Genomic DNA, 16,638 nt, shown 5'->3' on the forward strand with positions numbered 1-16,638 from the left:
TGATCTGTTTTATAATAAAGAATCCATTAAATTCCCCGAGCATTACTTTCAATTTTCAAAACAAACTTTATTTCCAAAGCGAACAACAGTGTCGTCAGCATGCTCTATACTCTCATAGAGCACGCTACAATAAGCCAATCAGAATCCCTGTTAGAATGGTTCAAATAATCTGATTGGCTGTACAAGACAAAAGCTGTCAAAAGTGTTAAACCATCAAAGTTCAAAAACCATCAAAGTTCACACTCTGCGATAGTTTACAAACTAAAATAATTCGGCAGGTCGAATTTAGCGCTTTTGCCTGAAGTTTTTAATTCAGAATCTTGAAGTGAAATGTTCAGTGAACTTCAGCCGAATTATGGCTCATAAAAACACGCGGGTTTTTCCACATGACAAGGTAGAAAACAAACTGTTCAAGGCGAGTGTTTTTTAAATGAACGACAGCCGAATTCACCGGAACATGAAGATCGCTCGGGATGACAGCGCCGCAAAACTCGGCTGACTGAAGTGACTTTCCACTCAACACATTGGAAAGGATATCAGAGCGAGCTCTTATTTTTACACTCGAAGGGCGGCATGATAAGTGAACTGCGATGGACTTCAGCATGATCATATTTGCTCAGACACCGTCATGATTAGTATGAATTTTAACAATTATGTCAGTTTGGTTATATTTTTCATCATTTCTGTTTTGTTCTGTTTTGTTTTTGAACTCTGAACTTTATATACTATACGAGTGTTGGCTGTGTTTGATTTTCATTACCGTACGTAAGCTTGCAATCTAACTGAGCGTGAAAATCTTTAAAACTCGGAATGTCTATTTTGTTTTTCCTTTGAGGATTTTCGTATCTGCCCACGTTTTAATAACGTAAATAACGGCGCCTGGTATGTTTACAAACCTTTCTTTGGTTCTTCTGTTACTACTTGCTTGTTTCGAAATTTCACTTTCAATTATCGGAAAAAAGCTAAAAAGAAGTCCCGGAAAAGGTCGAACATGGTACAATTTGGCAGATGGCGTGACAGCTTTAGCTCAGTTCTATGCTCTATACTCTCATAGAGCACGCTCTTTCAACCAATGACAGCGCGCGTTATATCCGAACTTTATTATAAACGTTGTTATCACATAAACTGCGGTGTTATACAGGGATTTCCGGCTCTGAGAAAAGCCGTAGCAACACACGTGAAAAAATGTCGTATTTTTTCACGTGTGTTGATAGAGCCAATCAGCTGCTAACACGTCATTCGCCTTTGGCGCCACTCGGTCAGGTTGAACGGCAAAGCCTTCACGATTCTCAATACAAGTTTTTTTTTGGAGCTTTCTCAAATTACGGCGGCTAAAACACTAAGAAATCGGTATCGCTCACAGACTGTGAGGTTCAAACTTTCTTAGAAGGGGAAGGAAACCAATGTATTAAAAGAAAAACCGAAAGTTGCATATTCAGTTGCTTTGGTATTAGCATTTCACTCGGCTGAGAATGAAAATCGCCAACAGGAAGATTTGCCACTGGCCGATTTTGGCCGTTTACCTGAAGGACTTCTTCTGTCGGTAAGGACAAAGTCAATAAATGAGAATTTTGTAAACTGAAAATTACGACCATTGTTGTTTTTCTAATCATGATTAAACGCACTTTTTCATCTTAAGAGTTAGCGCCAACACACTCTGAGATTGTTTTTCGGGGATTGACGATTTATTTATTTTCATTCATTAATAAAGTCGGCTTTTTTTTCTCAGTAAAAAGCTATTGTGTTTATATGATAAACAAAATAATACATGGTTGTTTGTAGATATGGAATTTCTCTTCTCGTGTTCAACTCGACATCTCACTTGTTCGCTGCGCCCACTCGTGAGCTATCGAGTTAAACACTGCATATTTACGCGCGCCCATGTATTATTCTCTATTTCTTATTCAATGACATGTAAATGAGTGGCAGGGTATTCTGCGGCTTAGCCTAACCCTTCATATCCTAGGCTAATGTAGAGCTAAGGCATCTGCCAGACGCTCGTTTGTCAGAGTTTGCATATTTGCAATTTTCCTGTCACTCTTATCTCGCTCAACTGACAGCTACGCATGCATAAATTATATTTCAGCGGTGCCGATGAGCGCCAACGTCTTAGGCTGCACGAGCATTTTGTCGCTGTTATTGATAAAAAAGATTCCCGGCTAAATATAAGTAAGAGGTAAGCTCTTCCGCGTTTTACTTGAAATCATGGAGGGAACAGTGAGAGAGGAGGCTGTTATGTTACGTGTTTAATCACATTCATCGTCGATTTGATTATGTTATGAGATTTTTACTTTTTTTTTTTTCGATTGCTAGATGAAGAGAAATGAACATGTGATTTAAATTTCGAAACTTCGTTTAGATTGACAGGACTTTTTGTGATTTCTCCAACTCCAGCGTCAGAAAAATAGCAAGAGAACCGATTTTTTTTACCAAACAGATCTTTACACTCGGGTATGTTGACCAAGTCGGCCAACTCGTGTTTAACTCGTCTTTTTAAAGAAATTTATCTTTGTTTTGGGTTTCAAAAATCACTTTTTGTGTTATGTTGTAAGTGTCAAATCTTTTTGTGAGTTTTTAAAAAACGTTTGCCGCTGAACTACTGGTAATAAAAAGCCTCCTTCGTGGGTATATTTTGGAGCAACATTTTAATTAATGCGAGGAAACATCTTGAGGTCGCTACGATAAAATCGTGACTTCTTGAGGTCACAACTTCTTGCGGTCACGACTTCACGAAATTTTGCTGCGTGACATATCTTCCGGTTTGGTACCTGAGGAGCTTTGATTTGGAAATTACCGATAACAAAAATATCAACTACAGTGAATTGCGGCGTGTAAAAACCATTTGACATATCAAAAAATGAACGAATAAAAAGAAGAGAAATTTTGCAAATTGAGTTTCTGGTAGTCCGGAGTCGACTTGAAAATTTTCCTTGACTTTGTCCTTTGATTGGTCTTGAAAAGTCACAATACCGTTTCGACAAATCAGATACAAAACATATAAAACCCAGCCATTACTCGGTAACTCCCGTTTTCTCTTGCTTCAGGTCGTGCATATTAGTTAACTCTGGGTTCTCACTAGCTCCTTGTCGTATTTTGTTCAGTCTGGCGGTTTTTATTTCTTTAGCCTTGCTGTTACGCTTGAACTAAGACCGTTTTTATGCAGCCGATGTAACCTTATAATTTAAATGCTGCTTTGTTTAATTCTAACAACAATGCAAACCTTTGTTATTATAAATTTTTCAGAAAAGTTATCAGAGCTCTACCAGTTATGAGTACCACAGACGGCATAAAGCTTCTGATCTGTGGCAGTGGTAATGGTGCGCATGCCTTCGCTGGCATCGCCTCGTCACATCCGGGAACTGAAGTCAGGGTGCTCAGTTTGTATCAAGACGAGGCTGAGCGTTGGAGCAAAATCATGCAAACCGCTGACCTAGAGATCACATGCAACCGCCGTGACCAAGACCCGAGCATCATCAGATCCAAGCCAGCTTTGATAACTAAAAACCCAGAGAAAGCCGTGCGTGGTGTTGACATCATAGCCTTCGTGCTGCCAGCATTTGCCCATCAGGTGTTTCTGGAAGCTCTTAAGCCGTATATCGAACCGGGTGTGATAATTGTTGGTCTGCCAGGGGCCTCGGGACTAGAATTCCAAGTTCGCGGCATACTAGGAGATAAAGCAAACAGTTGTACGGTGATGAACTTCGAATCCTTGCCTTGGGCTTGTCGTCTGAGTGAATTCGGCAGGAAATGCGAAGTCCTGGGAACCAAGGAGACCCTAGTTGGCGCAATGCAGGTAGGAACATGGTGCAATCTAATTTTGTGTGTGACATGTACTTTAGCCGAGTTCTGCAGTTATGTTGAATAGGAGAGTATTTTTTCTGCTGGATCAAAACAAGAATTATATGAAATGCTTGTGCAATGCGGTTTAAGGGAATTCGGCTGCTCGCCTCTACCGTAAATTTAACGCGGTTTTGTATTTACTCTTATTATTTAGGTTGGATCCGATGCACCACCTAAGAAGGAGCCAGTTACGTCTTTACAGTACCTTCTTGGTGGGTTTCCTCGCTTGACTGTCTCTGGGCACCTTATCGGTGTTTCTCTTATGAACCCTAATGCGTGCTCGCACCCGGCCATCATGTATGGTCAATGGGTGGGGTGGGACGGAACTCCATTGGACCAACCACCCATGTTTTATACCGGGGTCACTGAAGAGACAGGCGAGCTTCTTACCAAAATGTCGGACGAGGTAGTTCACTTGGGAAAAGTCATCGGGGAAAAGTCTGGAGCCGATATGTCTCAGGTAAATGTGATTCTAGTTTTAGCACTCTTTTCAAGTTCTATTTTTTTTTACACTTCACCGTAACAGAGAGTCGAACTAACAGCTGGATCGGCTATTAAATAACTATAAAAGCTAAGTTTTTTCGTTTGTCTCGCGATGTAGTCACGTGTGATGTAGATCGCGACGTTTCGACCGCATAGTCTTCTACAGGCGATGAGGTCGACTGGTCATGCGTGATCTTATAAAGCCTGATGCTCTGCTGTGATTAGTTGTTTTTCAACAGCTCTGATTGGTGCATTTCCATCCTTGCTGTTTCACTCAGTGATTTTCTCCCTCGGCGGGCGCATGGCATTCCTGTTGTTGTGTTTTTTGATCGTGGGCATCCACGCTTCTGGAATTTCTATTCCACTATCCCTGTTGATGTTGTTAGGGTGAAGTCTTATATGAAATACCTCTTTGACCCTGCGCGTGTAGTAATGAGGGTCACGATCGACAAACTTGCCTTCGCTCCAGAGTGGCTTGTGTTCGGTGTTGTGGGCATGCTCTGAAACGGCGGAGGTCTCGGTACGGGCGAGTCGAATGTCTCGATCGTGCTCCTTAATTCTGTCTTGCATAGGTCTTCCAGTCTCTCCAATGTACACCTTGCCGCATTCACAGCTGAATGCATAACTATTCATAACTATTCACCAAAGTGGAGGTGGCTATTGGTTGATATTTACCAAGCCGTGAAGTGGCAAGGTAGATATCCACCGATAGCCACCGACACTGTGGTGAACAGCTGTTTCAGTATATACTTAAACAGTGGTATAATATAACACAACTTTAGGATTTTAACTAAAAGATATATATCTCTGCTACGATTCCAATATTTTTGAGCGCAGATCTCGCGCGATTTGCTAGGAGACGAATGGCAAAGGAGATCTGGAAGATTGTTGGAATTTTGACGCTTTCCACCCTTTCGTATTGGTACATACTAATTTCAGATATACTGAGATCCCCAAGTTCCAAACACGAGAGTCATTGAAAAATAATTTGGAGGAGGGCTCTGAGTTTGATTGTCTCTTAGCTGCAGAACAAGTAATTATGCAAATTTTGTGAATGACGAGTACCACGTCTGGGAAGAGAAATTTGATTCATGAGTCGTTACAGAATTTTAGTGTGATTTTCATAAGCTTTCCCTGTGGATTGGAAATAAGCTTGTTACATTTATCAAAAATAATCTGATTACTAATGCGATAACGTAAATTAGAGTTTTAATTTGACAGCGTCTGACATTTGGGTTGAATATCCGATACCCGCTCACCAAATCTACCGCAGACAGACAATATGTCTGGATCCTAGTTTGAAAAAATTTTTTTAGTTAGTTTTTTTTAGTGTGATTACCTCTTACGCATCGTTTCAATTTGCCCGTTCAAGGCGTTTTGTCGGTAAACTAGGTGCAGTAGTCGTGCAGAGCGGAAAAACAGGGAAGCTTGAGTAGGGTCTTGACTCTATCTTTTTCACAAACCTTCTGTATTGTCCGCTTTATATTATTGCGTCCCAGTTACTATATGAACGTCAGAATCACACCTTTTTTCCCTAGGTATGATTGATGTAACTCCACTGGCTTTCACATTGAAAATGTCTCTGCCGAAGGACAAAAAAAAACCAGCTTTACACTCTAGAATGAAAGTGGAAGTGGGGGAGGGGTGGAAGGGGGGGAGTGTGTGAGAGAGACAGTCTGTGAAGGATGGTTGGACGGTACATTCATCCTAACAGTATTAAGCAGAGAGGAATCTATGAGCTAATCCTCATCTCATCTTGGATGCAAGATTAATGATTTCTTACCAGACTGTATTATTTGTAGGGTAATTCAGTATCATCAACTGAGTTGATAACTGTAAAGAGTTTGAAAGCTGACATTTCGAGCGTTAGCCCTTCGTCATTATTTGCTCTGACGAAGGGCTAACGCTCGAAACGTCTGCTTTTAAAATCTTTACGTTGGCCAATTTACGTTATCAACTTAGTTGATAATACTAAATTACCCTGTCATACTCTCTCACCGACGCAGCACCACAGTTTCTTTAGAAACTTACCCCCTTTATATATCATTTGTATTTGATTTCTCTCAGGTCGTTCCCATGTTAGAATGGGATTTACGCTGTTATCCTGAGGATATAGCTGATAAAACAAACCAGTACTCCGCTCTGCGAACAAACGCCGCTTACCAGGGCCTGAAACATCCCGTGAAAGAGACTGGACACGGAAAATTCGTGCCAGACTTTCATCACCGCTATCTGACAGAGGATATCCCATACGGGCTCTCTGTCATACGGGGTATAGCGGATATCGCAGGAGTGAAGACGCCATACATCGATAAAGTGCTTCTCTGGGCTCAGGGAAAGGTCGGGAAAAATTACATTGAAGATGGCCAGCTTAAAGGGAGTGATGTCGCCTCCACCAGAGCCCCACAAAGATACGGCCTCTTAACACTAAAAGACGTTCTGGGTTGATGACATAGCTGTTGCTTATGGGGCACAGAACTAATTTTTGACTATTCTGCTGCTTCAACGCCGCAAACGCTCTTTTCAACCCCTCTAATACTAAAGCCACCGTTTAGAACTTCAAGTTTTTTATAGGCCCCCTCTGTTAGCTAGCGTCACAGTACATGTAATTTAAAGCCTGAAATACTTTCCGTTTTGTGTCCGTTTTGTGTATCGTAGGGTTCTAGCGAGAGAAATGTATATTGTTTACAGTGTTCATTAATTCTGGACGACGAATGAGGAGAAAACTGTTGGCTCGCATATTGGATTGCAATAAGTTAGCGACAAGGGCCTCCCCCCTTCTCTGTTAAGGTCTCCATTTGAGGGAACTGGAATGAAAGAAGTCACGGAGGGGGGAGGGGGGGCGTACTTGTACTGAAAGCGACTTTCCTAAAGCATTTGTAGTATTGTGCATATACCTTGCAAAGGAGAAAGGTCAGTCTCAAGTCGGCAAGGAAACTGGCCGGTTTACAAAAGTTTATTTGAGATTAGTTGTTGGAAGCAGCGTCAATTTTCTGTTTGATGATTTTTAAAAAAGGTGTAGCATGTTAAATGTTGTTGTGTCTAAAGTTTCCCAGAAACCTTGGTATTAAAGACATAACTTCAGTCTCGTTATCTTACTGGTCTACTTGCATATGTCAAGTCCTTCAATTGATGAAAGAATTAGTCATAAATTTCACACTCGATGAGTTTTTTGGTAACAAAACACATACAGGTAAATTAGCAACTACAGCTGGTGATTAAATAAGCAGACAATGACCACTCCAAAATTAAATAAATCCTATGAAATAGGAGATTAAAGAAGAAACCAAAACGCAGGGAGAGTTAAACCTACCAATTCAACGAAACATCATACTTATTAACATAATACCCTGCGGTTAGTTCTCAAAGCTAGGACACCCGGCGTTTCTAGAAGATCGAGAAAATTGTCACACCGATACACCTAAGTAAATTAATTTGCTAACAGGATCAAGGGCGCTTTGGTTTTGTCGCTTGCGTATATGGCCGACCATTCCGAATTGACGAAACAGAATGGTCAACTACACAATCTTCCTCACCTCGCTGCGTTAACTTTCTCCTCTACCTTGTTCTTATCTTGTTCACAGTCTATTATAAAAACATTCTTAAGCATAGTTATCCTTAAAGATTGTCCAATATGTCTACTGCAGCGCACATTTACGTCGTCGTTGGCCAATACTTCTAATTTCAACTGCGTCCAAATAATTTTGAGACGAATGCGCCCTTAGGGCAAAAGTAAACCGAACAGAGAGATGGTATAGTCCCAGCGGAGGGAGAAGACTGACCCATATTCTTTTCCGCTCCACGGCAAAGTTTAATCAAAAGTCGACCATAAAAAGTGTTTTGAGTTTGCTTTGATCTATGATGCCTTAAAACTAGAAATCCTTTCGAGATACGTTTTGTTTTATTCTATGTGGTCAGACCTTAAGGTCATCTTTGTTCCTGACTTCATTTCAAGGCATAACCCCAAACAATTATAATAAACCTCAAGAAGATCCATGAATCACACTGATCACGTTCAGATACTTTGCTGAGCTCCAAAACCAATGGTTGTATTTTGGAGAGAACGGTATTTGAGCGAGATAAAATCGCAAACCTGCACAAAATTCCTGAAATAAAAAGCATTTGTTCATACCGCCCCTTAAACTTCAATCTCAAATAGGTTAGCTAGAACTGATTAAGGACGCATAACTGAGATAACCTTGAATTCTACATGTCATCACTGCTTTTGTGAACGTGACTATATGAAACCCTTGGTGGCTTTCAAATTGTCAACGAAACGATTCATTTCACGCGATTTAGATCATCATTGAGCGGATATAAATCTCTGTGATAAGATTTTGAAGAGAAGTTGATCGAATTGAGAGCAGACTACTGATCACGCGGGTAGATATTGTTAAAAAGATGTAAGGAGCGTATTAGGAAGGAGAGATGCATCGGTTTTTCCATTATCTTTAAGCCTTTAATCAAGTGCCAATCCTTTGTGAATAGCTTACTTGTAGGGGGTAAGGAACTCGCCCATGTTTAGAAAAAATCAACTGGAGCAAAGATGGAATTTACATCCCAGATTGAATGCGGCTACAAATATTCAGGATACAATGGTAAAAAATTCGTAAGGTTACAGGACACTTTTGAGGCTCAAAGTTCACTTGAAAAATATGCCAACAAGATGTCAACAAGGTACTACAAAAATTAAAAAGAATTGCGAAAACTGCGCAAAATTTAAATTTTAGTAATTTTTTGCCATACAATTCTTCACCTTGGGTTCACCTTTGTCCTGAATTACAGCATTTCCCATTTTCCGAATTATTAAAACAGTTGTATTTATGTGTGAATGAGATTGTAGTAATAACGCAAACATCATGAAATTTACAAAGAGGTTAAGAAAATTTCGCGACCTCGAAGGTTGCCAAATTTCAAAAATTGCCCCGCCGGTAACTCGTTGTCGGACTGGCTTCATGCCAGGATAGGTTTAGAAAGAATCGTGATTTCTTCACGGGATAAACAAATTGATTTGGCAACGGTGGCTAACGCATCCATGGAAAAATAATTCATTATCAAGACATGTTGTAAAAACTTTCACGATACGCGTGCTCAATAAAATGACTTGGAATTCAATGTTTATTCAGCTAAAAATCGTTGAAATGAACGAATAATCAATCAGTTGACCAGTAGTCGCATGTCGGTGCAGTTATCTTTTTCCCCTACAATTTCTATGACCGTCTAAAAATTAATTGTACCAGTAACCAGCTCAGTTAAAATTAAGTGATGGAAAACGTTTCTCTGCTGGGATTTGAAATAAAAATAATGAATATTTCGGTGGCCAAAACTTCGACCCATGACCGCCCACCAGTACTCGTTGGTTTGATAGCCCATTTTGATCAGAGCGCTGAACAAATCGGTCATGAAATTCGTTTCCTGCATTGAGTTTACAACTGCAAATTGTCTTGTAAAAAAATCTGTATTCCACAGTTTAAACAAGATCGTGATTTTCCGGCATATGTTCCCTTTGGTGCGTTTGCGAAATTAAAGCATTGTGTATTTCCCTGTTGGCTCGACAGCTAAGTAGATAGGTAAGAGAGCTACCCAGGTATTTCGCACGACGGTAAATGGGTTCAAATTCCACTCGTGCCTGAATTTTTCATTTTTTCTTTTCACAAACGAAAATAGAATATCTAAAGATGATAAAAGTTTTTGTATAGAGGAATTATTTCCAGTCTCTGCAGGATCCAAAAATGTTCATTACCGAACGGTACCACGACGAAGAACTTTTATTTTCATCGTCGTGACAGGAGGAAAAAATCGCAAAAGAGTTGCACAAAAATTAATCATTTTTCATCTTCGTAAGATATAGCTTCGATTATATTACACTGGATCTTCTTTGAATCACGCATAATGTACCTTTTGTTTGCATCGGATTAAAAACGGCTTTTCCAAGTTTAAGACCACTCATTTTTGTCTGCACTTTAGGGAGTGTTCAGTTCAAAAGAAGTAAGCATTACAGCTGACTAGGAAAAGAGAGTTATCACTCACTTTTCATTTCGATCCGTACACTTAATGATGTAAAATATTCTTGGCTTGGCTCTTCGTGACACAAAAGTGCTGAAGGGTTGCACAAATTGACTCTCAAGAGGAGGGAGGAAGGAATGCAACTTTGAACCTCCCTTCCTCAAATGTCGAAAGGTCTGATCCCAATCAAGCATGTCTGAATTACTGTCCGCCACCCGTCCCATTCAGTGAAATCTAGAAAGTCTCTTTGCTTCATGACTGAGTTCTTCGCGCGTTTGACATAACATACCCAAACCCCTCTAATTTGTGAAAAATCGAAAGAAAAGAGGTAATTGTCATTGCACTACCTTCTGAGCAGAATGTGCAAAACTGACGCAAAATTAGCAAAGAGCTAATGACTGGAACAATTTGTGCAGCCAATATAGTTTAATAATTGTAATTACTAAAGCCGCAAAAGAGAATTCAAGGGCGTCATTATCAAGAGCACTCGTAAATTGAGGAAACCAAATGTTTTTTTTACCTTTAATTAATAAAAAAAAATGACATAAAAGCGAAAAAAGGAAAGGAAAAACTGTCTTGTGTTGTTTGTAATTGCCATAAACTTGTGCACGGGGCACGCAGTCACATAAGAACCCAGTTCTACTAAACAGCTTCAAGGAAAACTTGATAATTTAGACAATACGCCACGCTGTCGCAGTTCAATATCAAACACATGAGAGTTGTGGCAATGAAGTGGTTTTATCATACAAAGCCGCCTTGGCCCGTGCCAAAAAGCAAGTGATACTCGTGTCAACATTGCCATGTAGTAAATCACTTCAAATAATTTCTGCGAGGGTTGAAAGTCTGCATCAGTCAAAATACTTCACCGAGCAATTACACATCCAATTATTCGGTGTTTTGGTCTATTTAGCTTTCTGCTTAATGGCTCTTGAATTGTCGCCATATTTAAAACCTTTAAGTAATTGCTGTTTATTTCTTAAAAGCAATAAATCACTTATTTCTATGGGAGCACTGACATAAAGAAACCGCGTGGATGTTGGTAGAAAACGTACTCGAGACTTAGTTTTTCGAGACCTTACTTTCACTACTTGCCCATGATTTACCGTGCCCATAGCCGTATCCAAAATATGTTCCAAATCATGTACTTCTGTCGCGTAGGACGAAGTTTCTCGCAGTCTTTGACTTCCTTAAGAGAAACATGTCATATCTTCGGAGTAATTTATTGTGCCCAAGTTGGTGAACTATGCACTGTGATTAGAGAACAAAGGGTCTGTTCGCGTGTTTTACGCACAAAGCATATATCAGTCAAATTATTGAGACCAAGCGAGATGTAACAACTAGATTTCGTAAAGGTACAGTTGATTACTGACATAGTCTACTTTGCCTTTCATTCATCGAGAAAGTCTTTGCTCTTCAATTTAATTTCAAACATATCGTATCTGAGCCACTCAAATAAAAGGGCTTCTAAGGTTCAATGATTAAGTCTAGACGACTTGGTTAGCACACGTTCTTCGTTTTCCTTTCACCAAATTATGCATGGATGAATGAGGAAATCAAAACGGATATAGTGTTTTTTTTTCTTGTGTGCTAGCAGTAAAATTGGAACATTATTTAGAAAGATAAAAGGTTAGTCTTACCCGGCTTCACATGGCCATTTTTTTCAACGAGAAGTGCGTGTTTACGTGCAGGAAGAGCGTTTTCGACTGGCTTCAACGCCGCGGCCGAGTTGCAACTTCCTTCCGCCGGTCTGCTTCAGAAAAGCAGGAAATAAGACACTACTTTCTTCCAAGTAAATTAGGTTCGCGCTGTGTCGAACGTGCCTTGCAGAAACTAACCATCAAACCAAGTTTACAAACATTTCAAACGGACTCTGTCATCATTTATCGTATGAGAGTTTCTAGTTGTAAGGTTTTGCCTATAGAACTGAGCAGGGCGATCACTTTGCGGTTCAGCCATTATTGCACTTGGGCATCCCATAGGCAGTTAACTCATGACTTGCGGCATGAAGGTCTATTTTTGAAGCTCATTAAACCTTTGACGTGGTTTTTGCAATTTGTCGTCTAAAAGCGCGCCACAATGAGTCAAACATTCCGCGCGGCTAGCGTTTTGTCCCGAGAGTAGCGAAAGCTTCTAACAAGCCAGCATGCGCACTGAAGCAAGCTCTTGATTACTTTAAAAGAGCGTCATGCTGTGAGGAAATTTTGCAACGGAAAAGACACACAAATACTCAATTATGAGTTAAGCAAGTGTTTAATATTTGCGCTTTTTGTAAAAAACCTCGAGCAACTGTACAGTAAACAGCCAACAGCACCATCTCAGAGTGTCTATAAGATTTTGCGTGCATTCGCGTGAGTCCTGCGGAATTCATCGCGTGATGAAAATAACATTTGTTTACAAATTGGAAATCACGCAAAACTTGGCGGCAAAGTATTTATTGTGGAACCATTGGCAAACCATATCTCAGCGTGAAATATCGCAAGTTCAGTTTTGATTCCTCTAACTTTTCCATTTCAAGCACGCTCTTAAGTGCCCTTGAATAGGAATGCAGATGAGCGTGAAAAATTTTCTGTCAGCTTCGTATCAAATTTTTGTCCTCTAACAGTGATTCATGGAATTAGAAATCTTTGGCTATTGTGGAAAGAAATTCTAATTTGTTGCGTGCTCATCATGCCTTCGAGAACAAATGGGGGTCATTGAAATATACTTAACAAGAAAGCGCAGGCCTGCAATTCATCACTGCGTCTAGCGCATGCCGAGTGGTACTGCTGCGAACAGTTGTGTTTAGTTTGTTTGTAAAAGCGTTACCGCTAAATACCAGAGGTAAGCCGAGCCAAATATAGCAAAAGAAGCAAAGACTTTGCTAAAGATACATCCGTTCAGCTCCTGATGTCTATTTTCCGCATTGCACGCTCGAGCTGTGACAAAAAAAAATTTGAAAAATCACGTAAGAGGTCGGTATAAAAGACATTCTTTAAATTCTCCCGCTGTGAAGTGCAACTCGTATAGCTCTCGTTCCAGTTGAACCTCAGACACGGTGCAGTTGACAGTCCAGTTCTAACGCGTGAAGATGATCTACAGCACGTGTATGTTTTTGTGCTACTATCTCGGCACTTCAGTGCTGTTGCTTGCGTTTACAGTATTGCGGCTTTTGAAACTCATTCCTTGTACACAGTGGATCATTTCAGAGTTTGTAAACAAGATTTCGACAATCCAAATGCCCAGGGAGGACTATTGGGATTCACTATTCACATGGCCTATGTTAAGCTCCAAACGCTCGTCAATGCTACTCGAACTGCAAAAGACAGCTTCTTGGGGAAAAATCGCCCCAGACTCCGAGCTCATTTCGGTAGACGGAAAATCACGTTATCGTCTCTTAGAATTTTGCAGAGGCAACCGTCCTCTCGTCGTCAACTTCGGCAGTTGGACCTGCCCTGTTTTCAGAACAAGGGTGAACGAGTTCCTCTCCATCGTGCGAGAATTCAGGGACGTGGCCGATTTCTTGACGATATATGTAGAGGAAGCCCATCCAACCAATGGTTGGAAATTGGAGGTGAGCGCGTGCCAGAAAGAGTTATCAGATAACAAAGATTAGACGATTCTGATGTAACTTAGCGTAACTGCCAAGTTCAAATGATCAGTTTCAAGGTCAAGCCATCAAGTACATGAATTTAACGAGAAGCCACATCTGTATTTCATAAAAAAGATTTGCTGATTCCAGTCACGTTCTATTGACTGAGTGATTTAGTCAGTTTTAAGGAGTCGATGATCCATTGTTCCACCAATTTTCTATTGCGACAGACCTAGATAAAGAAATACTAGTAATATAAATCAAGAATATTCGTAATGATCACCCAGACAGACACCTTTAATGCAAGAATCACACAATTGCCATTCAGTTGTAGAATGTTCGGGAATAAAAAAAAGTGAACGCAGTTTAGACAACCATTCGATTGATTACCTTTGGGGCAAAATTTTCATCACGTTTTAAGTCGTCACTTAAATGCAAATTTTTCCCAAGAATTTAAGACAGCGACTTAACTCTAAAATGAAATAAAACCTCCGGGGCAAACATCATTGTCCATATAAGATATTTTAGAGGCTAACGTTTTTACAATGACGTGATTTGTCTTGCAGAATAACATCACAATACCACAACACCAAACTCAGGAAGAGAGATGTAGCGCTGCAAAGATGATGTTAGATTCAGTTGAATTCATCTGTCCAGTTTTGGCAGACACCATGACGAATGAAGCGAACAAGGCTTACGCTGGCATGCCTATCAGACTCTACATCATCAGAAGGAACCAAATACAATACGCAGGGGGGATGGGACCCACATTTTACAATCTTAAGGAAGTAAGACAATGGCTTCAGAACATCAGAATTCATCCGAAAACTGCCAGGCACAGAGCGTAGATAAATGCGCGGGAAAAATAAATGGACTTTAGTATCACTTTAGACAACTTCTTGCTCTAGCACGCTAGACGCACGTGGAATATTTGAATCTGTATGCACGCTTTGACCGCAGACCACTTCAGTCTGATAATTAAGTAGTATTTTGAAGGATTATTGTCTGGAGGAAACAAGCCGCCAAGACAATTTACTGTGGGAATTTAAAAAAAAAATTGAAGGAAGAAATGGTGTACATAAGCATCTTCAAGTCTGGTATAAATTTGTTGTAAAACAAGAAGAATTTTGTACATTATACATACATATTGTAACTATTATTTTGATACTGCAGTTGTCAGGTCCATAGATATTACTAAGTGACGACCACGCATAGTGGGTAATGTTCTGTTTCAATGTCACGTTCTAAGTCGGAACATTGTACTATTCAAAGGGAAGCTGTGAATAAATTACTACACAAGCACAAATTACTCTACGTAATTTGGCCTCGAGGCGCATGTGGTACATACATTTGTGCGTAACTGTGAAAGCCGCCTATGAGGCAGAGCTGCTTGTGTCCTTTTACAAACGTTTTTGCAGAAAGAACGCGCGCGCTATCAAAATCGCGTAAGTTCTGTAGTGTTTGAGGGTAATCAAAAGTCAAGAGGCACCAGGTGTAAGTGCACTGTTTGAATCACCTCCCATCACTTTGTACGTAAGAAGTAATTAAATGACGTGACATATTTTAATTAATAAATTCCTATCCGATGTATCATTGTATACTTTGCAAGCAAAATGGCGGAAAAAGTCAAGATCATCTTGTGGCAGTTATAAAATGGAGAAACGTGTTTTGAGTAGCGTCTAATTTGAAAGGAAGGTCACGTCCAGCTAAGAAACAGGGTCTTCGTTTTGTGCTCCTGGTTGCATGGCGAGTTTGCTTCGACAAACAAGTTAAAGCGTAAATGAGATTGTCCGACAGAAACATGTTTTCCCAACTGAAAAAGAGAACTCTTTATTGTAATATTAAGAATCTGTCTCTCTGCTAAGGCTATTAAAACCTTCCTTTTTGAAATTCTTCGACGATTCCGCCCGAATTCCGGGGTGAATCATTTTAATTTGAAGCAAATTACTGAAAAATAAAAAACATTTGCGAATTAAAAACACCCTCTCGAATTCCTTGCATTTTCCACGATAGCGATGAAGTATAGTTTATGTGGAATGCAGGAACTTTGACTCTGCTCTTGAACCAACGCGGTGACCGTTACTGAGAGATGATAACGAAACATTATTGTTATGTCTATTAGCTGTGGAGAGGTATTAACCCCATATCAATGTCTAGCGCGTTATTATCACGATTTTTTTTTCCAAACTTGCGTCTCTTCTTGTCGCATTTTAATCCAATATTCCTTATTTCAAAATGATCGCAGTGAATCAATATTAAAGAAGTGAACATATTCAAGGGTTTGTTGACTGCAGCGTCATCATTGCGTGCAAGATAAGTGTGTTTTCAGCACGAACACACTGCCGGGTTAAGCAGCAGATGTCACGCGAACGCTTCGTCAAAACACTTCCTCAGGCGACGTTCGATTTTTGGAAATCACTAGAGCTAAGGCTCATTGTTCAAAAATATGCTCTTGTGTAAAATCCGTACACTCTCCGAATTTCTGGAGTTTCACAGATAGCAAGAATCAAGAAGGTTTTCTTGACCGCCCATTATCTTAAATACAGAAAAGGTTTCTTAGAGTTCAGAGTTTAAGCGGCTGTGGTATCAGAACCTTTAATTTTCCTTTTTACAGCTACTTCATTATAAACCGATACTCCCAACTCCTACACATGATAGTTTAAACAATACATGCTTTAAAATCGATAGGCCGTAACAAAAACCCTCAAATAATTTGCAACATTTGAGAGCAACTCCAAATA

General features: G+C 40.0%; 2 protein-coding genes across 2 annotated transcripts; both read left to right on the plus strand.

Annotated features, from left to right (window-relative positions):
• The first annotated feature begins 1,389 nt into the window (after nucleotides 1–1,389).
• LOC131778343 (tauropine dehydrogenase) lies at nucleotides 1,390–7,416 on the plus strand. The gene is made up of 5 exons (XM_059094758.2): nucleotides 1,390–1,543; nucleotides 2,087–2,176; nucleotides 3,244–3,793; nucleotides 3,995–4,300; nucleotides 6,391–7,416. Exons 1-5 carry the CDS (start codon nucleotides 1,473–1,475, stop codon nucleotides 6,769–6,771), a joined length of 1,398 nt encoding a protein of 465 aa, XP_058950741.2. The 5' UTR covers nucleotides 1,390–1,472; the 3' UTR covers nucleotides 6,772–7,416.
• Nucleotides 7,417–12,735: 5,319 nt separating this feature from the next.
• On the plus strand, nucleotides 12,736–15,761 carry LOC131778365 (type I iodothyronine deiodinase). The gene is made up of 2 exons (XM_059094788.2): nucleotides 12,736–13,879; nucleotides 14,464–15,761. The coding sequence occupies exons 1-2, from the start codon at nucleotides 13,397–13,399 to the stop codon at nucleotides 14,743–14,745; spliced, it is 765 nt and encodes a 254-aa protein (XP_058950771.1). The 5' UTR covers nucleotides 12,736–13,396; the 3' UTR covers nucleotides 14,746–15,761.
• Nucleotides 15,762–16,638: the final 877 nt, after the last annotated feature.

The sequence above is a fragment of the Pocillopora verrucosa genome, chromosome 14, assembly GCF_036669915.1.
Source record: "Pocillopora verrucosa isolate sample1 chromosome 14, ASM3666991v2, whole genome shotgun sequence".
Lineage (NCBI taxonomy): Eukaryota > Metazoa > Cnidaria > Anthozoa > Scleractinia > Pocilloporidae > Pocillopora > Pocillopora verrucosa.